General features: G+C 49.6%; 1 protein-coding gene and 1 long non-coding RNA gene across 2 annotated transcripts; one reads left to right on the top strand and one right to left on the bottom strand.

Annotated features, from left to right (window-relative positions):
- Positions 1-8808: 8808 nt before the first annotated feature.
- CHMP7 (charged multivesicular body protein 7) lies at positions 8809-22313 on the bottom strand. The gene is made up of 10 exons (XM_045165098.1): positions 21908-22313; positions 19813-19984; positions 14029-14214; positions 13760-13893; positions 12561-12609; positions 12197-12316; positions 11814-11912; positions 11520-11580; positions 10566-10745; positions 8809-10352 (listed from the first exon to the last, which is right to left on the bottom strand). Exons 1-10 carry the CDS (start codon positions 22204-22206, stop codon positions 10300-10302), a joined length of 1353 nt encoding a protein of 450 aa, XP_045021033.1. The 5' UTR covers positions 22207-22313; the 3' UTR covers positions 8809-10299.
- A 66-nt stretch (positions 22314-22379) lies between these two features.
- On the top strand, positions 22380-23355 carry LOC123465597. The gene is made up of 2 exons (XR_006640870.1): positions 22380-22491; positions 22586-23355. It is a non-coding gene; the product is annotated as an uncharacterized LOC123465597 (long non-coding RNA).
- The last annotated feature ends 1311 nt before the right edge of the window (positions 23356-24666 follow it).

Below are 24666 nucleotides of genomic sequence, written 5' to 3'. Positions count from 1 at the left end.
AGAGAGAGAGAGAGAGACAGAGAGAGACAGAGAGAGAGAGAAAACAGGAAAAATGTATAATTTTTTTTAGTGACTATCACATGATCTAGCTTAGCCAACACTTAGAAGTGAATTTGCAATAGACTAGAGATGTTCTGTCCTAAGAGAACTGGGTGAAATGAAGAATTTCTAATGAAAATTTAGACTCTTATTTGCTTAATCCTTTAAAATGTCTTTACATTATTTATTAGTCAGTATTTGACTATGAGGATCTTAATGTTTATTTTTAATCTGATGTCTCTCAGTAGCACACTGCAGAGGGCACAGACTCAGAGAGGTATAGAAAAGCATGTGATGGTTCATCCAGATACAGACACTATCTAAAACAAAATGCAAACTCCGCTTTCCCCATCTCTTAGAACGTCCCACATGGTCACCCACTGGCAAAAGAGGAGGGTTCCACAATGAATTCAGAGGGTCCCTGGATGGATCGGGCTGGAGGGCAACAAGGCCCTTATGAGTCTGAGAGCTAACACATGTTGAATTGGCTTACTCTGTACTAGGCCAATGCTTCTCTGGTGGCTCAGTGGTAAAGAATCCCCCTGCAATGCAGAAGATGCAGAAGACACCGGTTTAATCAGGAAGATCCCTTGGGTCAGGAAGATCCTTGGGTCAGGAAGATCCCTTGGGGAGGGCATGGCAACCCACTGCAGTATTATTGCCATTTTAGCTTCTTCATCTGTGAAATGGGGCTAAGAGTGCTGGCCTCACTGAGTTAATTAATGATGAATTAATCCATAATGAGAAAACCCATGTAAAACACCTAGCGTGATATAATACTGGTGGAGATGCGGCTCCCTGCATACAGGTGAGGCATTCTGGGTGCTCTAGTTCTAAAAGAACCAGATCACAGTTTCTCCCGATCTCCTCTAGCCACAGACCAGGGGCCAGGGCCACAGAATCACAGATCCAGCTGCCAACCTTAGATGGTGACATCTCTCTACCACCCAGTTACAATCTGTAGACCAAAACCCAGAAAAGGCTACTCCATCCTGCTTGCTCAACCTCCACCCTATGAAGGAGAGGAAGGATGTTATAATGTTAACCTAGTGACCTTGGGTCCTGGCTGGGCTGGGGCCCCTGCTGTCCACACAGAGCCTGGCTCTGAGGGCCCTCAGCCTACTCCCTACTTGGCATTAAGGCCTTACTCCCTATGCAGAGCATGTCTCCAAAATGTGACTTCCACCCACCTCTCAGGTCCCCTAAGCCCACCAGCACCCACTCCAAGCCTACTGCCTTAGCATCTGCATGTGCTATGGTCCTCTTATCTCACCACCTCAAAACTTACCTGCTATTGACTCATTTCCACAAGTCTCCCAGAAGACGAGCTGGTTAATCTGCCAACTAAATTATGTGCCAACCAACAAGTTAAAAATAATACCTTGGGACTTCCCTGGCAGTCCAGTAATTAAGACTCTGCTCCCAATGCAGGAGGCATGGGTTCCATCCCTTGCCTGTGATCAGGGAACTAAGATCTGTGTGCTGCATAGTGTGGCCAAACAAACAAACAAAAAATTATGGCTTAACCAAGTAGGCTTCAAGACTGGTTTCTGCAGCCCCTACCTATGTGGACAGGGTGCCACTGACCAAGGACAAACCTTGGGACACTCGGGCTGCCTTTAGTCCAAACGACTCCCAACAGGAATATGAATCATGGCACTAGATTCCTGGTTTCTTCTCTGTCGCTCACAAACAGAGTGATCTTACGAAAGTGACTCCCCTTCTAAGCCTCATCCTGGAACTCCGGTCTCTGAGGTTGATTCCCTCTAAAGTTCTGACTATCATGCCTAGCCTGAGAGGGTTCCACCTTTACATTCACTCTCCTCATCATCCTTTCTCCATCACCACCATCATCACTACCACTACAACCGCCATCAGGCAGGCCACCGCAGGGATGCAGCTAAGGCTGAGTGGTGCATCTTTGAACCCAGATAGGGAGCTCTGCACTGCTGGGCTGGACTCTGTCCTCTGTCACCTGCCCCATTTGCCTGATGTCAGAGAGGGATAAAGGACAGGAAAACTGAAGACAGCCAGGTCACCACAGTGGCCACTAGAACAACCCTGGGAGGCCCCATGCTGCTGGTAGTGGAAGGGGCTGACCTGCTGAGGCCCAAGTACAAGGTGGAGGAGGTGACGCACATGATGCCAAAGGCCACTGAGATGTCACATAAGTCCCCAAAGAGCTAGTTTCTGGCTGCCTGGGTGGCCACTATCCAAGGTGTCACCAGCAGAGCCACCAGGAGAAATGGAGGACACTGGTGATGCTGGAGTGCATGGAGGCGGCACAAGTGCAAGATGCCAGCGCACACCACGACGGTTCCCAGCAGCATACAGGTGAGAAGTCAGAGGAGCTCTGCACCAATGCCAACGATGCAGAGTGGGCCTGCCTCACCCCTGCCCCTGCCCTCTGGACCAGGGCATCTGTCACCTCTGGTACCTCCATGAAGGCCTCCTGGCTAGGAGTTCTAGAGGTTTCCGCAGGGCGGGGAAGAGGGACAAGGGTCAGGTCGTGAGGTCAGGATGGAGGAACCAGTGTGTGTTCAGTCTCTCAGTCGTGTCCGACACTTTGTGACCCCATGGACTGCAACACGCAAGGCCTCCCTGTCCCTCACCATCTCCCGAAGTTTGCCAAGTTCTTGTCCACTGCTTCGGTGATGCCAGCCAGCCATCTCATCCTCTGAGATGCACCAGCCCCCTCCCTAAAATCAGCCAGGTCCTTCCCCCACCCTGCCCGGCTTCCTGCGGGGTCCTTCTCCCAGCGCAGAAGAGGTGCCCCAGGCAGAATCCTGCTGTGGGAGAAGGTCCCTGCACGGCGAAAAGAACAGGGCATCCCGGAATTTACACGGTGAAGGGAGCGGGGAAGTCATGGTGCGTGACTCCGGGTCTCCTCTCAACGTGGAGGGCGGTAGGCGCCAGCACCGGCGGCAAACAGTGAGTAAGGAAGGGCCCAGAGTCTGCGCCGGGGAACAATGTGGGAGCACCAAAGATGCGGGCACAAGAAACGGCGGGAGAGGGAAGGGATATCTGGGACAGGCAGGGACCCGACCAGGGATCCAATCTTATTGGACTTTCCGTTCTCCTCGGTCGCCTTCCCCCGGGACCCTACACCCGAGATCCAACTCCAGAGACTCCTGATTGACGATTCCTCGCGCCTAGCATCCAGCGTTGGTAAAGAGGCCTGCCTCGCTCCAGAGCCCTGCGGCCCGGCAGCCACCCGCCCACTTCCCCCGAAGCACAGGGCGCAGGAGTCGCTCTCACCTTCTTCCCCGGAGGCCCGGGGACCCGAGCTGAGTTCCGTCCCGCCTGAGTCCCAGAAGTGCCAGAGGCGCTGGAACTGCTCTGAGGGCGAACTGTGCGCAGTCCCCGCCCCTTCGCGCCCCCTCCCCGAGTCCCCGCCCCTCCGCGTCCCCTCTCCGAGTCCCCGCCCTCTCCCCGAGTCTGCGCCCCTTCCCCGAGTCCACACCCCTCCGTGCGGCCTCCTTGAGTTCCTGTCCCTCTGTGATCCCTCTCCGAGTCCCCCTCCCAGTCCCCGCCCCTCCGTGCCCCATCCCGATCTCCCCAAGTCCCAGCCCCTTCCAAGCCTCAATAGTAGCCAACCGAGTTGAGACTGGACAAGTGAGACTCTGAACAAGAACCCCGACTTTAAAGCCTTTTTTTTTTCATCTAGAAAGATTACCTCTTCCCACCATGGCCCCTCGCTGGACTCGGGAGGACCAGAAGAGGTCCTCTGGGACGAGGGAGGGGTCTGGGGAAGCCTGACGGCAGAGAACCCTCAGGCAGAGTCAGTGACAGCATTAGAACAGGGTGCCACAGAAGCTCACCTCTTCCCCGTCGTCCTCTCATTAGTGACCAGGACAATGCCTACAGCTCGCTTCTAATCCTGGAAATTGGTAAAGACAGCTGAAATTCGGGTCCATTCTAGAAAGGGCCCCACTCCCAGAAGCTCTGGTTCTCCTGGTAAACAAAAGCAAATTCGGTTCTGGTTTCTGGAAGTTTCTTTTCCAATCCTCTCCTATAATCAAAGAGAATTCTTCATAGAAAACTTGCAGAAAAACTGCAATTTACAAGAAACAGCATGTCATGTATGTGCACTTCATAAATCTGGTAGGGTGATCAGAATCACAACTCTTGCCCTTGTTGGGATTAGAACAGAGAAAAAGTACTGCAATTGCATTATAGTAGGAGCCAGAGTCCAAGATTGGGGATTTTCTTGCTGACCCAGCCACCCACTGCCCTGCAGATGCCTGCTGCTGCTAAGTCGCTTCAGTCGTGTCCGACTCTGAGCGACCCCAGAGACGGCAGCCCACCTAATCCTTCATTGTGCTAATATCTTGGAATTACCCTTTACCATAGGCTGAACATTTGTGTCTCCCCAAAGTTCATATGTTGAAATCCTAACCTCCAATATAATGGCATTAGGAGGTAAGGCTTTTGGGAACTGTAATCAGGCCCTAAGTGTGGAGCCCTCATGAATGGGATTAATACCTTTATAAGGAGATGCCAGACATTGATTGCCCTTGTCCTCTTTCCACCATGTAAGGATGTGAGAAGGGCCCATTTGCAACCCAGAAGAGAGATGACCCTCACCAGATCTAACCATGCTGGTACTCTGATATCCAACTTCCAGACTCCAGAACTATAAGAAAAATTGCTAGCATCTGTGGTGTTTTTTATAGCAGCCTAAACTAAGACACACTTCCTCTAACTTTAAGTTCCTGGAAAGCAGGGACCCAGTCTAAAACTTTCTTCTTGGACTCTCCGGGTGGTCCAGTGGCTAAAAATCAATCTGCCGATGCAGGGACATGGGTTCGATCCCTTGTCCAGGAAAATCCCACATGCTATGGAGCAACTAAGCTCATGTGCCACAACTACAGAGATTTTGCTTAAAAGCGTGTGCTCTGCAATAAGAGAACCAACACAATGAGAAGCCCTCACACTGCAACTAGAGTAGCCCCCAATCGCTGCAGCTAGAGAAAACCCGCAGGCAGCAATGAAGACCCAGCACAGCCATCAATAAATAAATTAAATTTTCTTCTTTCCTCCACTGCTTTGTTAGTTCATATATCACAGGCACAAAAACCTGGATTTGTTCATTTTTAACTTTCCTGGGTTTAGAACTGCAGCACAATATTTTGCATGCCTGAATTCTCTTCCAACATGTATGATCTAAATATGTTTCTATTATTCTAGGCTAGCCTATCATGTGATCACCCAGTAAGCCAGCCGACATTCACCATACATGCAGAACGATGGAAATCTCTAGCTGAGGTGTGATCCATGCTGCAGTATGAGGTGGTAAAGAATCTGCCTGCCAATGCAGGGGTCACAGGAGTCATGGGTTCCATCCCTGGCTTGGAAAGATCCCTTAGAGGAAATGGCAACCCACTCCAGTATTCTTGCCTATAAAATCCCATGGACAGAGGAGCCTGGCGGGCTACAGACCATAGGGTCACAAAAGAGTTGGATACGACAGAGTGACTAAACAGTAAGCAGCAGGAGTTCATGACATGCTTTGGGGGTCCCTTGCGGGAATGGTTGGTGTCATCTAATCACCCACTGGTTATCTCATGAGGGCCCTGAGTCTGGCTCCTTCAGGAACTGGTGTGCAGCCCAGAGCTGCAAATTTTCTGCACCGTTGATGTGCCTGCTACAAAATACAAATAAAAAAGATTCAAGTTATAGTGCCTATCAGCAAAGGAACCATGTGAAGACTGTCCTCAGTTTTCCTCAAAATTGGAAACTGGTCAGCCAGTTAGGAGGTGGTTTTCTACCCGCAGAAGTCTGTGTAATCGCAGCGCTGACAGCCAGAGGAAGCTGATCTGCCAGCTCAAAGCATGGACACGACTGACACCAACCACCCATGTACCCAACACCAACCACGGAAAGTACTTTGGAGTGATGTGCTTTGGACAGTTGGCCTTAGGAAGAGCCTAGTGTAACACAGAGAATAGCCTGGAAGTTAGCAGCCCTGAATTCCCCCGTGAACTCTATGCTTTGGGCCAGTCGCCTAAGCTTCCATGTTCTTGTCTATGAAAACATGGTTTTGCCTCCAATTGCTGAGGCTCCTTCAGACTCTCATCCTTGGGTATTGGGTACCTATTGTTTCCATGTAGGAGGATAAAAGGAACCCCACTTCTCCCAAAGAGTAGCTGCAACTTGAGTCAAAATGAGACGCTGGTAGAGAAAACAATAAAATACTTCAAAAGAAAAGAGGGTTGCCAAACTCCCCCATCAACCTCAAGGCCAAGTTGAGTTTGGATTGCTTTTGCGTCAGCAGTTCTGCCAGTGGCGACATCCTTCTAAATGGCTCTTTTCCAACGGCCTTGATGACTTTCCAGCAGATTGAACCAGAACATCCTGATCTCTTTCTGGGGGTCTACTCAACCTTGGATGCTCTCTCCACCCTTCAGGCAACGGTTACTATCACATAAGCTTCACTCTTCCTGGGCCCTCCCACGACTGGGTGACCAACCTCAGAGCCCACCCAGCCGCAGGCCTCTGGCCAAGAGCTGCTTTCTGGGAGGCCCAGAAGGTTCTAAGGCTGCACCGCCTCCCCCCCACCTTTGCTCCCAGCAACACACCCCACCCAACACCCTTCACACACATCGATGTCCCCAGCTGGCAGGGACTAGGGACTCCCCAGCCGCTTTTCCAGGCATTTTCTGTGGCACTTCCCCAATGCCAGTCACAAGACAGCAAGGATTCAAGAGAAGGGAGAAACAGACCACCCAGAGGGACCTTAAGAGAGGCAGAATTTCCAGAGTCACCTTGTCTGCTCCTCTTTACAGATAAGAAGTGAGAGGCCGGTTTCCAAAGCTGCTAGTTAGTGGCTAAGGTGGAAATGACAACCCACCCCAGTATTCTTGCCTGGGGGGGAATCCCCTGGACAGAGGTGCCTGGTGGGCTACAGTCCGTGGGGTCACAAAAGAGTCAGACATGACTGAGCGACTGAGCGCTCATAAACAAGGTGAAAACTGCAAACAGATTTCCTGATACCCAGTCAGGACCAGTCCCCACCTGATTCGTTACATTTTCTCAATGTGATTGATCTCAGTGGAATCACGGAAAAATGATATTCTAAAACTCATAGATTACTTGACAAGATTCTAAAAACCCAAGGAAGTATTCAAGGGAAATGAGAACCTGGCTGTAGCCTCTTTAAATGAAGCCTCCCTGAGCCCTAAAGTCCATGCTGTGTGTCTAGACCCCACAGGGCCGTGTCTGAACCTGATTCAGCTCCATAGATGTGATTTCTCTCCACACAGAGGAAAACTCACCAATTCCCTTAGTAAAATGAGTCAGCTCCAAGAGGAGAATCCTGAGGCCAGACCCAGGCCCCCCATGGGGATCCCATGCTGAAAATGCAGTCCCCACCAGAGGGTGGCTTCCTGTCTTCAGTCTGATCCAGCCTAGACTCAAACCTCTTCTTTTAATTTCCTGTCCCATAGTGAAGAACCAGGCTGAAACACTGAAACCAGGACTCCTTAGCAGCTCAGGTCAGCAGGAGAAAGTAACAGGAGAACAGATAAGAGGCTCATAGTATGGGAACTCAACTTTTTTGGGAGGTGGAGTGGGTTCCCTACTATAGCTCCATGCTGGAGAACCTGGCCCAACTTCACTCTGTGTTCAGTCTATCAGCTGTGTCCTACTCTGTGGCCCCGTGGACTGTAGCCTGCCAGGCTCCTGTCTGTGAGACTTTTCAGACAAGAATACTGGGGTGGGTCGCCATTCTCCTCCTCCTGGGGATCTTCTCCACCCAGGGATCTTCACTCTCTTCTGTTCCAGCCATCTCTGCTCCAGGCTCCTCGTGACTCCTTTTCCTGTTTGGTTCACCTGCTGACATACCTAGTGCTGCGGCAGAACTTCCAGTCTGTTCTAGCTCTGCTCTCAGGTTCAAAGCCTGTCTCCCCCAAGGATGGCAAACCCCACAGTTGCAACATGTGCTGAATAAATACTGGTGCCAGGCTAAAATATGGTCATACAGGCAGAGGAAAGAGAGCTTGGAAAAGAAGACAGTAAGGAAAATGATGGCAGACTCTTAAATAAAGGAGGTCATTGAATAACAGTGTTGACCTGAGAGAGCGATAGGGTAGGCTGCCCACTTTCACAGCAACTCAGGACACCTGCTTGGGAGCCAGTCAGCCTTCTCCTGTGGCGCCAGTGTGTATGCTGGAGGGGAGGATGGGGGAGCAGGAACAAGGCACTTGGACAACCTAAAGAACAGACATCTTGAACTTATGGTTGCTGGGGGGCGGGGGGATGAGGGGTGGAAGGGATAGCTAGGGAGTTTGGGATGGACAGGTACATACTGCTAGATTTAAAATGGATAACCAACAAGGACCTACCTTCTGTATAGCACATGGAACACTGCTAAGTGTTATGCGGCAGCCTGGATCAGAGGGGAGTTTCGGGGAGAATGGATACTTCTACATCTAAGGCTGAGTCCCTTTGCTGCTCAGCTGAAACTATCACATCGTTAATCGGGTATGGTGGTGGTGGTTGAGTTGCCAAGCTGTGTCTGACTCTTGTGCCCCCAAGGACTGTGGCCTGCCAGGCTCCTTTGTCCATGGGATTCTCCAGTCAAGAATACTGGAGTGGGTAGCCATTCCCTTCTCCAGGAGAACTTCCCCACCCAGGGATCAAACCTGGGTCTCCTACATTTTAGGCAGATTTTTTACCAACTGAGCCACCATGGAAGCCCATATACCCCAATACAAAGTAAATAGTTCAAAAGGAGAAAAAAATAAAAGACAGAGGAAGACGAAGCGCTTGGGCTTTTTCTTTTAATTATTTACCAGATAAAAAAAGAAAAAATAGTGATTGTTTCTTTTTACCCCCAGCATATCAGTTTCCCAAGGCCGAGTGGGAGAGAAATTTGTGGAACAGTGATCATGCTCCTGGCCTGGAGCAGATGCCTCCCCTCGCTCTCCGCCACCCCCCAGCGGGAGGGGCAGGGCCAGGGGCCAGGCAGGCGTCTGGGACTGCAGCAGGGCAGCAGTGTGGCTGGTGTTCGGTCTTCTCCCTGCTGCCAGCACATTCAGACCCTCTCCTGCCTGTCCCCCCACCATCCTCGCCTACTCGTCAAAGAAAGTAGGAAGATGGGCCTCCAGGAGGCGGGGCTGGGTGCAGAGCAGGACCGGGGAAGCACACAGCTGACGTGGCCAAGGCCGCTGTCTTCTGCTTCTATTGCACATCCTGGCTCAGATGCCCTGCCCTGAGCGTTGGGCCACAACATAAGATGCTTTTGGAATTCAAACAAAAGAACCTGTGTTTTTCTGCCAGGCTCACGAAGGGAAGGTGTGCTGTTGTGTGGATTCTTCTGATTTGTGTTAAAGTTATATTTAAGTTATTCACCATGGGGGCAAGGCAAAGATACCTTTTTAGAAAGCAGATGGGGTGCGGATTCCTGGGGCCCTGTAGTCACCAGGGCTTCTGTCAAGTTCAAAAGACCCAGAGTAACCCTTTCTCCAGTCAACAGATGTTCTTTTGCATAACATGGAAGAGGCAGCTATGTCCATCAACCCCACGAGACCCCTCTCCAACTATCATGACTCTGAGCCACTTGGGGGTGACCTCTCTTTCTGAACACCTGGAGAATCTGACAATGGACCCCAGGGAGCCCCAGTGCAGGCAGGGCTCTTCCCCATTCCCCTCTCTCCCGGGCTTCTCCACAGGAGTAATGGGAAGGAACTGGTGTTTCCCCCCTTGTTTTACGCTGTGCATTTCTCCCTAAAGTGGCAGCTGTTTGAGTCTCCTCCTTCTCATTACCAGAGGGAACAGAGAGGGGCTGGGAGCTGTGTACCGGACCAACAGACAGAATAAACTCCTCTAAACACGTGGGGCGCAGGGAGGGGCATGAGGACAGACTCTGATTTGGCAAAGCTGCACAAACTCTTTCGCCTTCGCTGGCCAGAATGAGGCTGGTGGGGGAAGACAAACCTAACTGAGCCCATGGCAGGACTGCAGGCTATGAGAGACGACAGGGCACACACAGAACCGTATAAACTGTGGCACTAGAAAGATGAGAAGGCAGGGCCATGACTCCGGCTGGCAGCACGCCTTGGGCGCACGCTTCCAGAAACTCTCAGTGCCCGTGGTAAGTGGCGGCATCCAGACGCAGCAGTGCTTGTCCTTCCTCCTCTTCCCAACACATTCCGAGTTTCTCGTTTAAATAACTATGTACACACACACACACACATACACGCAAGCCTGGTCTCTCTCTGATGTGAGGGTCCTTCACTTGAGGGTCCTACAATGGCTTTAGAGAGTCGGTTCCAATTGTCTTTTTGGAGATTTCCTGCTTGGGACCAAACCTGCAGGGAGAAGAAATGGCTGAACTCTATGGCAGATCTCTCAGATGAAAGCACCCCAGTGTTTAAGGGACTGAGTCTTAATATAAATAAGGAGCCCAGGACTCCCTTCCCCCATTTGGTACCCTGGCAGATGGAGCAAGCGTGTTGGGACCCATTAACCATGAGCCAGAGGGTCACAAGCCCACCAGCCACCCTTGGAACACAGCTCCCTACCTCCCTCTGATAAGGACAGTTTCTCAAGTTCAGCTTCAAGTTCGGCATCTGAGATCCTAGTGTTAGGCACACTGTTGATATAAAACGTCTCCTGGTGGTTGTCGGGCAGATCCGAAGGTTCTTTGGTGGTGTCCTGAAGCAGGATGTCCAACTCCTTCTCCAGTTCCTCACTGTCAAAGTCTGGCGAGAAGAGGCGACATAAGGACACGAGGAAGTCCAGGGAGGAAATGCATTAATGATCAAGGACTGTGGACAGCAAACCCAGCTCAGCCTTACAAAAGATGCCCAGGCCTTCTTGAAGGATTATTAAAAAAAACTGTGTGATGGGCTTCTCTGGTGGTCAAGTGGTTAAAAGTCTGCTTGCCAATACAGCAAACATAGGTTCAATCCCTCGTCCAGGAAGATCCCACAGGCCGTGGGGCAACTAAACCCATGCACCACAACTACTGAGCCTGCACTGTAGAGAGCCCGTGCTCCATGACAAGAGAAGCCACCACAGTGAAAAGCCTGAACCCTGCAACTAGAGAGCAGCCCTCACTTACTGCAACTAGAGAAAGCCCATGTGCAGCAACAAAGACTCAGCATAGCCAATCAATCAATAAATCAATCGTGTGAGTTGGGAGGCAAAGGGCACCTTCAAGCGGATACTCTTTGTCCACACATAGAGCTAAGTCACTGAGGAGGTTTATTTTGTTTACACCAAGGAACTGACCCTGCTTCTCCTTGCGCTAGGAAGATGCCCAGGGAGTAAGGGGCCCTGGAGTGCTGAGGGGCTGGTCAACAGCCTGTCAAGGAAGAAAGGCCAATTCCTTCCCATTACTCCTGCAGAGAAGCCCCGGAGATGGGGGAGAGCCCTGCCTGCATTAGGAGAACAGATCCTGGCCAGACCTATCCCTGCACAGAGGCGAAGTCTGCTTAGAAAGGAAAGACGACAGAATCATCTTGTCAACTCACCTAGGCCATTGGTTACCCCGCCAGCCAGTGTCTGAGAAACTTCATCCTGGGTGTCACAAAGCTGCAAGAGAAAAGCGCCAGGCCGTGAACTCTGAATGCATCTCTGGGGATCTCAGTCTTTGGGTTTCAATGTTCAGGATTACAAAGTAGTGCTGTCCCATCTGAGAACTGGGGGAAGCTTCCTCAAGTTCACCAAGTCAACAGTTGGGGAAGGAAGTAAATATCAATACAACAAAGTCACTTCTGTCCTCAGAACTGTCTGGTGTAGGTACGTGCCCTGCCCAACCTCCATACCTCCTGGATCTGATCCACAAGGCTCTCTGCCTTCTCCACTGTGACATCCTTCATGGAGAGTTTCAGCGCTCCCACCCCGGCCTGATAGGCATTGAAAACCTAAAGAGAAAGCAGTGGTCAGTGCAGATGAAGAGCACTGGGCAAAATACAGACCACATTGTTCTGTCTCCAGAAGACAGCTTTGGTTTTTTCTCCCTTACCCAAGCACGATTCACCCCATGTCAACTAAGCCCAAAACTTCCCAACAGGAGGGGCAAAGGCAGTCCCAACCATATCCTGAAAGAACCCCAGCCTTCTCCAGACAGCAAAGCCTCAGTGGAAGGGAGGAGGGGCGGACACCACACAGAACTGGCCAAGCACTGGGGCAGAGGGGCAGTAGCTACCATCTGATCTGTCTGCGAGGCATAGATCCGGTCCAGGATGCCTTGAACTGTGTCCAGCTTGGCATGCAGGGCCTCGATGCGCTTCTCTGTCCGCTGCTTGGCCTTGAGAGACCTCAGGGCCTAGTGGGGCGTGGAGACATGGTTAATGCCAAACCAGGTAGGCCAAAGGGCCCAAGGAAGACAGCCCTTCCCAGAAGGTAAGACCCACCCCGGGTTTGTAAAGCAAGCCATCATGATGCCTGGGCCACCCACAGACATTCTGCTCTAGCCTTGAGAAGGCTGCTCTCTGAACTGGGCTCCTCTCACTTGCATCCTAGGGCACCAGGACACAGCTGGGGGTGGGGAGTGGGGAGACAAAACTCACCAGCTGCTTCTTCCCTGCTCGGCATGCCCGGCGGGCTTCTTCTTTATACCTACAAAGGGACAGCTTAAGATGACGAGGCCATAGGAGGGGGATGGCAGGGTCCTCAAGTGTCCCCAGAAGTAGCACCTTTGGTGAAGGTACTTTTCAAATCTGAAGAGCAAATTCATTTCACCCAGTGGCCAGAAAAACGATGCCCAACCACCCATGGCCAAAGCCCTGCAGCAGGTTGAGATATGAGCTGGGAGGGGGGTCTGCATGTGGGGAAGGCAAACAACCAAGGAAAAGTTATTTCAATTCATAGAGAGGGAAAACAGATCGACAAGGTGCCTTAAAGACAGACTGCCATCCTGGGAGCTAGCAGGTAGGGTGTGCTAAGTTGCGTCAGTGGCGTCCGACCCTTTGTGACTGCACAGACTATGGCCTGCCAGGCTCTTCTGTCCATGGGATTTTCCCAGGCAAGAATATTAGAGGGGGTTGCCATGCTCCCCTTCGGGGGATCTTCCCAACCCAGGGACCAAACCCTAGTCTCTTATGTCTCCTGCATTGGCAGGCAGACTCTTTACCACTAGCACCACCTGGAAAGCCAGCAGGCAGGGAATGACTTCCTAACACCTCCAATGACCTTGGCGTTCCCACAAGGTGGGGATTCTCCTGCTGTAAGAGGGTGTGAACAAGCACATTCTGATTCCACATCTATATATCCTACCTTTCGGGGAAGTGCTTACATGTCTTCAGCAGGGATGTCCTGCATGGTCATCCGAGGGGAAGGGCAGGGGTCCCTTACCAAGACCCCCAGAAGACTGTATATACCTGGCGCATTCACTACTATTGGGCTGGCTAAAGAGTTCATTCAGGTTTTTCTGTAAGATCTTACCAAAAAACCTGAATGAACTCTTCAGCCAACTCAACACATCCCCAAGATAAGGGCTGGCTCAGTAAACACTGGTTAAATGGATGATGGTTTGGAAGAACATAAACACAGTGCTAACAGCTGCACTTGTAGGGGGAAGAATTCATTTTGGTTTCCTTTATGATAATTGGTGCTTTCTGTGACTGCTGCACTGAGCAGTTAGTACTTTCCTAATCAGCAAAATATAACCTTAATTCTTCTTTTTAAAGAGCCCACGGTTGCCAGTGCTTTGCCGGCTCTGAGGGCCGGCCAGGGTGAGGTCTGGGGCACTCAGCTCAGGGGGAGTTACCTCTCGGCTTCCTGGGACAAGGACTCCACCTTGCGGGACAGCAGCTGTTCACTCTGCATCAGCTGGTAGACCCCGACATCCACGTCGTTGACAGGAGAGACCTTAGCGTGGGGGCCTCGGGCAAACTTCACGATCTGAAGGGACAGGACAACTTACTGTTGCTCTGACCCCGAATGCTGAGAAACCCCTGGGCAGGGGTTCTGGCGGCTATGTCAGCACACAGTGGACAAGGTCTCTGGGAGTGGGGTGAGAAGGAAGTGTTCCCGTACCTTCTCCCCATTCTGCTCCAGGACGGTGACCCGCTTCTCTTTCTGCAGCTGCAGCAACACCAGGTAGAAGGTCCTCTCGTCCGGACAGGAGCCCGCACACAGAGTGCTGAGCTCTGACAGGGCCACCACAGGGTGCGAGGAGAGTGGGGAGTTCTGATACAGACGGTACACCTCCTCAGCTTTCTCCTGCAGGGGAAGTGCAAAGTGCTTGTGGGGAGGGATTGCTGCCCCCAGAAACCTGAGAGCCCTAAGCCCGTGCTTCAGATCCACGGTCACGCGACACGCGAGGTAAGAGCAGGGGAGCGTCCACCCTGTCCTCAGCTTTGGAAAAGGAAAAAGGAGTCATGTTTTTTTTAAACCTTGGAGGAATGTCTGGTGAGCATGGGTGAAATAAGGTACATGATATGTTGGGAGCCAACTCTGGGCTTGCCCTTCCATTTGGGACTCCGTGTTCCTGCATCTCCCTTGCCTATGGGCCCCTAAGGGGAGAAGGAAGCAGTGTGGTGTGGTGGCATGGCCACAGATGAAGAGCCAAGGCTGGTGGTCAGGCCAGCCTGTGTGATCCTGGACCAGTCGGTCTCACTGGTCCTTGGCAAGCCGGAGAAGGTGGATGGAGATGATGTCTATAAACTCCCAGCCAGTCCTGATCTCTCCACTTTTATGCCAAATGGCAATCCTGCAAATTGGAATAGTACCAAGTCTAGAAAGTGCCCCAAGAGGGAAGTATGGGATGGGATTTTTGTGAGAATTTAGGAATCTTTAGACTTAGATGAGAAGTCTAAGAAACACAGGTTCCAAGAAACAATGCCATGGTCTTCCTCCTCTGTGCAAATTACACTTTCAGTCTTCTGCAAATAAGAAATATGTACTGAAGTATGCATAGGATGCTATGAAAATACAGAGAAGGACTACCCAGGAGTCCAGCAATTGCTCAGAAAATAATAGTTGTTGAGCAGAATCCCGTAGGTAAGTCATTAGGTGGGATGTTGGTGGGAAGGTCATCTCAGGAAGAGGAATAGTCATGAGCAGCAGCATGAAATCTGAGTCTTCTTTACCACATATACAAAAATACCTACTACATTATTAAAATTTAAATTGAGAAAATGAAAGCATAAAATATTTGAAGACAATGCTTTAAAAAAAAATCTTATTAACCTTTGAAGTAGAGGGTTATGTCTTTCTAAGCAAGAGCAGAAAAGTTACGCCTTTCTAAGTAAGAGCAGAAATTCAGTAGCCAAAAAGGAAAATTTGAAAAATCTATAGAAATATAAAAACTTTTATATAGTAAAAGACATCATAAGTAAAAATTAAAACAAGAAACTGAGAGACAGTATTAAATTCTTAATACTAAATATATCATTTATATACATATATATATGAAAGTGTAGTTTCTCTGTCATGTCCAGTTCTTTGAGACTCTATGGACTGTAGCCAGCCAGGCTCCTCTGTCCATGGGATTCTCTAGGCAAGAATACTGGAGTGAGTTGCCATGCGCTCCTGCAGGGGATCTTCCCAACCCAGGAATCAAACCTGGGTCTCTCATGCAGATTACAGTCTGTGGGGTTGCAAAGAGTCAGACATGACTGAGTGACTAAGTCCGCACACGTGCGCACGCACACACACCCTTAATAAATAGAAAACTCCCACCAATAATATAAAAGACAAAGAATCCAAAATAAAAACAGGCAAAGGCTATAAAGAGGCAATTCACAGAAGAGAATATGTAAATGGCCAGTGAATAGGTGAAAAAATGCTCAAATTCCAAAAAGGAAGTATTTTTATTCATCAAACTGACAATCTTTAAAAGACTTGTGTTATCCAGTGCCGGCAAGGATGTGAGGAGACTGGGTACTTTAATGTAATCTTCATGAAAGCATAAATTAGTACAAACTTCTGAAAAGTAATTTAGTAATTTCTGTTAAAACTTAAAATGTGCATACACATTTCTAGAAAAAAGTGAAGAGTATACATGTAGGCACAAAGCTGTCAAAGAAGTATTTCTTGTAACAGAGAGAAATTGTAATGACTTAAATATCCATTTGTGTGGTAACTACTGGATAAATTGTGGCAAGTCCATTGATTATTATGCAGCCATCCAAAAGAATGAAGTAGATCTATATCATGTAGGGACCTAGAAGGGTGCTCATGATAGATTAAGGTGGGAAAAAAAAAAAAAAAAGCTGGTTGTAGACCAATAGGTAAAATAAGGTAACATTTATATATGTATGTATATGGGCTTCCCTGGTGGCTCAGTGGTGAAGAATCCACCTGCCAATGCAGAAGACACAGGTTCCATTCCTGGGTTGGTTAAGATCCCCTGGAAATGGCTACCCACTTCAGTATTTTTGCCTAGAGAATCCCATGGACAGAGGCCCACCAGGTGGTGGGCTACAGTCCATGGGGTCGCCAAGATCTGAACATGACGGAGCAAGTGAACAACAAATTGTGCATGTGTATATTCACTTACTGTGTTAACAAATATTTACTGACTCTCTACTATGTACCAGGCACTGTTCCCAGGCCCCATGAAATTTGTCCCTTCTGGTGGGGGAGAAAGATAAAATACAAGTAAATAAGAATTTCAGGAAGTACTAAATGCCAAAAAGAAGATAAAATGGAAAGTAACATAATAAGGTCAATAAGAAGGGAGTGTGCTTCTGCAAACAGAACTGGGAAGGGAATGTACCCAAAAAGGTGGAGATGGGATGAACAGAAAGGAAACTTTCTTTGTACAATTTTTGCAAATCACAAACTCTATGGGCAATTTTTACTATTTTGTATTTCTTTCAAATAAGATTAAAACTTGCTGGCTGCTTTCTGCATTTAGACTTGGGAAAGCCAGTTTACCTCAGAAACAGGCTTTCTTTGGTTTTATAAAAATATCCAGATAAGACCCTTTATTTTCACACATGAAAACAAGTCTCCTTCCCAGGAGAAAACCATGTATCTGAAGTCATCATATATTTGGTAGCAGATGTCATCGAATGAGATTAAGCATCAAAGTGTTCTGTGTAGTGATGTAAGCTGAAAGTGAAGTTGCTCAGTTGTGTCGGACTCTTTGCGACCCTATAGACTGTAGCCTATCAGGCTCCTCCGTCCATGGGATTTTCCAGGGAAGAGTGCTGGAGTGGATTTCCATTTCCTTCTCCAGGGGATCTTCCGGACACAGGAATCAAACCCGGGTGTCCCGCACTGCAGACAGACGCTTTACTGTCTGAGCCACACAGAGTTAACATTAACAGTCCATGCCCCTGAAGAGCCAGATTTATTTCTCTATCTAAAGAGGATTAGACTTCTCTGCTGTCAAAAATTGTTGGTTCTTAGAAGATTTCTGTGATTCCACTCCCATCTACCCCCACCTCTGCCTTTGCTCTCAAAACACTGAGTCCAAAACCACAACTGTGAGGATAAATGGATGGACCCCCCATTGCTCCAGGTTGGAGAACACCTGGGGGAAAAGACCACAAGGAGGGAAAGGGCTGGCCCAGAACCACTTAAACCACTAAGCTGTGTGTCCCTGGCCGAGCCCTGGAGGCTGAGAGGGAGGGTAGTGCAGAGGGGGAGAGGTGTTTTCCTGAAGAAGATGCATGCTGCTTAGTCAAAAATCCCAGGGGACAGGGAGAGCAGGTAGATTTTGGAGACTTGATCCCCAGGCTGAGGTGGCAGGGAGGAGGGCTGTCTGTCGGGGTGAGGAAAAACTGGAGCTTCTCATGGGGTGGGGGCTGGGGGTTGCAACCTGGCCCCAGCTGTGTGGAAGCCTCCAGGGCTCTGAGGCTGGACTTCAAGCGATTACAGCATTCAAATGTTAGTCACTCAGTTGTGTCTGACTCTTTGCAACCCCATGGACTGCAATCCACCAGGCTCCTCTGTCCTTAGGATTCTCTAGGCAAGAATACTGGAGTGGGTACCCATTCTCTTCTCCAGGGGGTCTTCTCAACCCAGGGATCAAACCCAGGTCTCCTGCATTGCAGGTGGATACTTTACCACTGAGCCATCAGGGAAGGTTGGGCTTGGTGAGTTTCAAAAATAACCACTGTCTGCAAGTCTACTTTATAGACACTTGTTCAGTCAACTTTATAAACACACACACACACAGACACACAAGGTTACTATAACCTTGCCCACCACAGTCAGGTGGAGCGGTGGGGGTGATGCAGGTCTGCCCGGGGTTATAGAGTAGGTGGAGGGCTTCCCTGGGGGTCCAGTGGTTAAGAATCTGCCTTGCAATGAGGGGACACAGGTTCCATCCCTGGTCAAGGAAGATCTCACATGCCATAGAATAACTAAGCCCATACGCCACAACTACTGAGCCCATTTGGCTACAGCCCGTGCTCCGCAGCAGGAGAAGCCACCACAATGTAAAGCCCGTGCACCAGAACTAGAGAATAGCCCCTGCTGGCTGCAATGAGATAAAGCCCTCTCGCAGCCATGAAGATCCAGCACAGCCAAAAATAAAATCAAATAATCTTAAAAAAAAAAAAGTGTGTGTGGAAGTAAAGATGTGGGGACAGCAAAGCTTGCCTGAGAAGGAGAGACACAGCAGTGACCAGTCGGGGCCCCAGGTCCCACAAGGAGTCATCCTGAGATGGGAAAACTGGGGTGGGTTTACAGGCTGAAGGACAGCATGAAAGAGGGGGAAGGAATATACAGATCGGGAGGGTCACTGATGCCACTAAGGGCTGAGCACATAGGGGACAGAGGAAGGACACTTCATCCTCTGAGCCTGGGGAGGAAGCAGGGCTGAGAGGAGGTCAAATTGGAAGCGGTAAGACAGAAAGTTGAAGTGCGACTAAGGGGATTCTATGTTCTCAGTGCAGTATCTGCAGAGAGCATGAAGCGGGTGTGTGGGGCAGGGGACAGGAACACCAGGCAGCAGAGTGGCTCCGAGGGCCCTCCTAAAGCTGGGACTTTGAAAGGGGCCCCACTCCTGCTGACAGAGCCATTTTTTTCCAGCAGAAATGAAGGACCATGGGGCTGATCTAAGGTGGTTGATTTGCTGGTGTCTCTGGTGTGGCCTGAGAGCTGCAGAGAAGCCAAGGGTGTAGATGAGAGAAGTTGTCTGGCATCAGTTGCATGCTCTGGGCTTTGGACAGAAGGCAGGCCAGGAGGAAGCTGAATGACCAGAAGAGCATGAAAGGAAAAGAGCCTGGTGGCTTCTTTGATGGTGGTAAGTAAGTGAGAAAGGACATCTGAGCCTAGTTTGCTGATTTGTTGTTGCTGTTTAGTCACTCAGTTGTGCCCAGCTCTTTTTCAACCCATGGACTGTAGGGACCCATGGACTTTTTTTCAACCCAGGCTCCTCTGTCCATGGGATTTCCCAGGCAAGAATACTGGAGTGGTTTGCCATCTCCTTCTCCAGGGGATCTTCCCCATCCAGGGATCGAACCCGCATCTTCTGCACTGGCAGGCAGGTTCTTTACCACTGAGCCACCAGGGAAGCCCAGTTTACTGATTTAGGGGAGGGCAAAGCTGAAAGAGGAAATGGCAACCAAGTTTTCTAAACTTTAGTTTATCATTAATCCCTACAAATATAGAAATTACTCAACTGTGTGTAACTGACAATTTCTAGATAGAGGTTCACCCTTGAAAGATACAAGTCCAACCAACAACTCATTGCTACAAAGTATAGCAAAAGGAAGGTCAGATAAACTCAGTTATCAGCTCTGTCAACCCATAAAAAAGATTGGTTCATTTTCTAATGATTCACCCAAGCCACCCAAGAAACGTGGAGGGTCCTGTCATCACCCCAGATGACACCCAGACCTCTCACTCCTGAGCACCCACCTTAAGAAGCTCCACAGCCACGAGCACCTCCTCGGCAGGAACCTTATGATCCCCTAGCATGTTGGAAAGAGTCCACTTGAGGGGCTTCAGCAGGAAGACTCCGACCCCCCAGGAGATCCAGCTGCTGTCTACACTGGCCATGAAGTCAGACTCCCGCTGCAGCTCCCCTCGACTGCCGGTGAAGAAAGAAAAGGGCAGGTGGTAGGCTTTACTGCAATGGACTCACCTCCCTCCTTAGCCCAAAAAGGAATGTGATCATCATCTTCATAAGCACCATTTACTAGGCACCTTCATGTCAGCTACTGTGAGTAATACTGTTTACGCTCCAGCTCCAAGCCTCACAATTTTTGGCAAGAGAAAACTGAGGGACTGAAGATGACAGAGGCCAAAGCTAAACTATAATTTGGCTCCAAAATGCAAGCTCTCTGATAAGGCTCCAGAGACACAGGAGGCCACAGGGCCTGTGTTGAGACTTCCCTTAACGAAGGGAGCTCAAAACAATAACGGATTAGTGTCAAGGGCAAGACATGAGGATGAAGACAAAGCAGTTCAGAGAAAGGGTTTTCTGCTAGTCCTAAGCTTGGGTGTAGATAAGGCACAAGCATTTCAAAGTCCTAGTAATAAGGAGCTAATTTTACTGAATGCTTCCCATGGGCCAGTCACTGTGCTAAGGGGTGCTAAGGAGTATCTCTTCAAATACACAAAATAAATCTAAGTACAATCATGTTTTATAACTGATCAAACTGAGGCTTATGGAGAGGTACATATTTTTTCCTCAGTCACATAATTTAGCATATGGCAGAGCCAGGATTTGCACCCAGGCTATCTGGGCCTCAATCAAAGCTGTTAACTACTCTGCTATGCTGCTTCTATGGAAAAATGTCTCCCTCAGAAATTCTTCAGGTCCCAGACCCTGTCAAACTTCAGGAAGCCTCAGTGGGGTGCCAGCAGTCAGGAGAGGAGAAATAGAGGTACTACAGGTCTCTGGGTAGGAAGTGAGAGAGGATGGTCCCATTGTAATAAGGAAGCTCAGATTCTTCCTGCCCCTCATTGACTTTTTCAGCTACTGTCTACCCTGTGCCCCAGGTGGGGCATGAATGGAAACTGTCCTAGAACGGAGAAGTTCCAGAAATGCCTTGCCCCATCAATGTCAGTCAAGGGAAGGGGGTTGGGAGGAAGGAAGATCTCTTAATTGGGAATAGGGTTGAGCTAAAAGCAACATATCAAAGTTGGCTTTCTTCAGTCTCCCACCCCGACGAAGTAACTGTGCTAGAGAGGCCCCTCAGGATATGACATATACAACATGAGTGCAAATGCTTGAGACTCAGAAGACCCCAGGGGCAGCCCTGACATAACCTCTAACCATCTGTGTAACCCCCAGTAAGTTGCTGCATCTCTCTCAGACTCAGCTGCTTCTGTCTGAGAGGATAATTCCGTCACCGCAGGACTGCTGAAGGAGCCAGATGAAATGATGTAGGTAAAATACCTCACACAGCAAAGTGCTTTCATCTGTTAGATGTTCATGCTACCAGCCTGAGGAACCTAAAAAACCCTGCACCTGTCGCACAGGTAGCACCTACAGGACCTTCTCGGATCACCAAGATACTCAGTCATGTCCTCCGCTCTAAATAGCCTGTGCCAAGGACAAGCCAAGACAGGCCAGACACAATACCTGTGCCGGGGGGCTGTTGGCAAGGTCCCTACACACCTCTCCCCTACCACTACTTTCTTCTTAGCTCCGCCCTTTCTTAGTTCAATAAATCCTGTCTCGCAGACCTTCTGTTGTGGGGTTATTCACATTTGGAAGCCCCTACATAACGGGATTCCAGTACAGATCACTGTCACCTCCGCCAGGCTGGCTTCTCCTCTTACCGTCTGGATTGCATCTAATCAGGCTATCCTGGCCTCTCAATTTCCTCCATACCCCACCTCCCATTCCCTCCAAACACCCCTAACCTGGCCTCCTTAGCCCACTGAGCAAACACAGACGGCTCCTGGAAGCCAGACCCGGGACTGGGCGCGGTGCGCCCGGGAGAACTGCCTGGGTCGCTGCCCATGGGGAGCCGCCCCGCCCCCCGGCCGGGCCCGCCCTCACCGCAGCAGGTCCTGCAGCACGGTGGCCAGCCCCAACGGGACGCTGCCCTTGCGTTGAAAGGCCTCCTGCAAGTCCCGCAGACGCAGGCGCACCACCCCCTGGCGGCGGCTGTGGCTCAGCACCAACGGCGCCCAGAAGCCCATCTTGCTGTCCCAGTCGGTGCTGTTCACCTCGCGACTCCTTTTGAAGGCGGAGAACAGGAAGGACATGCGCTCCTCATCCTCCTCCCACTCCGGGGGCAGTAGGCCCGCCGGGTCTCCCCCGGCCGGGGCCTCGGCCTCCCGTTCCGGGGACCACATCGGAACCCCAGCCCCGCCAAGGAACCGAACACAAGCCTGGCCCTAGTCCCCTTCCGCCCTGGTTCCCTCCCGGCTTCCGTTCCTGGGCCACCTCCTCCTCTATCATTACGTCACCACCGCGTGAAATAAGTCTCGTACGTCCTCACGGCGCATGCTTCTCTTTACCCAGCCTGCGCCAGGAGGCGAAAAAAATGACCCTATTTTCTAAGAAGCTCAGAGCGCTTGCGCCGACCCCTCCTCCCGCAGCCTTTGTGCGGAAAGGAGGACGTCGCGCGTGCGCGGCGGGTAGGTGAGCGTCGCGCCCCCTCGGGAATCATAGAGTTTGACCGAGCGTTGTAGAGAGGCGAATGATTATGCCTTAAACTTGTGGTGGTTTCAGGTACTAGGACTCGAGCGTGTCGCTAAAGGCCCTCAGAGGCACCAGGATTGCCGCGTGGATCACCGTTCATCGCTGCTTGACCCGGCGGTCTTACTTCGGACATTTAAACTTCCAAGTTAGCCTTCGTTTACAGTAATGTCAGCGGATGAACAAAACTGTCACTCAAGCTCTCTGACAATGTTATACACCGATTTTCAGGAATATACACGCTTCTACTTTTCTTGCTCCACACCTTCTACCCGGGAGTAACCCTTCTGTTTCCTTCTCAGAATCAGTATCCAACAGATCCCTTAAGATCGAGCCCAATTCTGATCTTCCTTGAGGGACTTGCCTGGCGATCCAGTGGTTAACACTCCCCGCTTGCACTGTAGGAGGCATGGGTTTCATGCCTGGTAGGGCAGCAGAGATCCCACAAGCCTCGTGGCGAGGTCCCCAAACAAACAAATAAGAACAACAAAACCTTTCTTGAAACCATTTCAGACTGCATGATTGTTGATCTCTTTTCTGGAGTGGATGGGTTAGCATTTACCAGTCTGTGTCCTGATCCCTGCAGGCAGGTGCAATTTCCTTAAATATCTACATCGCATAGTGGTCCCATAGAAATGTTTCATAAACTGAAAGATGCATAACTTGACTCTTGCCCTTCTAATATCTTAGAATATTGTTAGTCTCAAAAACAAAAAAAAGGAAGAAGAAAAAAAACACCTCATGAGTAAGGAACATGTCTGGTGTCTTAAGAGTAATTGTTTTCTTTTTAAGGGAACCATTTAAAAGGCAAAAGGAGTTTCTTTAATGGAACCAGGTAACAATCATCAGAGTTGAATGTAAACTTGGCCTCTGCCCCTCACTGGCTGTGTGACCATGATTAAATACCTAAGCTTTCTGAGCTGCTTTTGTAAAATTTTATTTCCTAATGGGGTTGTTTGAAGGAAATGTTATGTAAAATAACTGGCACATAATGTAGTAGGTGTTATCACTGAGTGGCAGGCTGTTTAGTAGTTGGGACCCAGTTTAATGAAGAATTTTAATAAGCATTTTGAAGGAGGAGAAGGGATATGATTGGTTACATGAATGAATGTGTCCACTGATATTAAGACTTTATGTTATATTCACAGTCAATATCTCATTTAATACTCATAGCAACTGACAAAAATTTTCCTTGACCACACTCTAGACAGGTCCTTCTGAAGTCTCTTCTTAATTATACTTGTTAACCTTGGCCTATAAAGATGTAAACAAAGACTAACATAGCTTCTAGCAGCTGAAGGCATATTCACAGGATGACCCTAGCCACCTCTTAAAGTGCCTACCTGAGAACACTCAAGGTTGTCAAAAACTTTACTGCTTGTTTCCATCCAACACCTGAAGACAGGGCCCCTGTCTCTTGGCCTCTGTGGGAGGGGAGGAGTCTTACTCTGATAAGCCCTAGTTAGTTTACAGGGATCAACCTCCTTTTGTGGGTTTTTTTTTTTTTTTTTTTTTGTAATTTCTCACTGCCCTAACCCTGCTGAGACACCCTCATCCTCTTACCCATTCCCTCATTCTCCCTTTAAAGAGCCCCATTCAGTTCAGTTCAGTCACTCAGTCGTGTCCAACTCTTTGCGACCCAATGAATCACAGCACGCCAGGCCTCCCTGTCCATCACCAACTCCCAGAGTTCACTCAGACTCACGTCCATCGAGTCAGTGATGCCATCCAGCCATCTCATCCTCTGTCGTCCCCTTGTCCTCCTGCCCCCAATCCCTCCCAGCATCAGAGTTTTTTCCAATGAGTCAAATCTTCGCATGAGGTGGCCAAAGTACTGGAGTTTCAGCTTTAGCATCATTCCTTCCAAAGAAATCCCAGGGCTGATCTCCTTCAGAATGGACTGGTTGGATCTCCTTGCAGTCCAAGGGACTCTCAAGAGTCTTCTCCAACACCACAGTTCAAAAGCATCAATTCTTTGGTGTTCAGCCTTCTTCACAGTCCAACTCTCACATGCATACATGACCACAGGAAAAACCATAGCCTTGACTAGACAGACCTTTGTTGGCTAAGTAATGTCTCTGCTTTTCAATATGCTATCTAGGTTGGTCATAACT

This window comes from Bubalus bubalis, chromosome 3 (assembly GCF_019923935.1).
Source record: "Bubalus bubalis isolate 160015118507 breed Murrah chromosome 3, NDDB_SH_1, whole genome shotgun sequence".
In the NCBI taxonomy this organism is placed as follows: domain Eukaryota; kingdom Metazoa; phylum Chordata; class Mammalia; order Artiodactyla; family Bovidae; genus Bubalus; species Bubalus bubalis.
The sequence above is the reverse complement of the archived record's forward strand: the minus strand, read 5'-3'. Positions and strand labels throughout refer to the sequence as shown.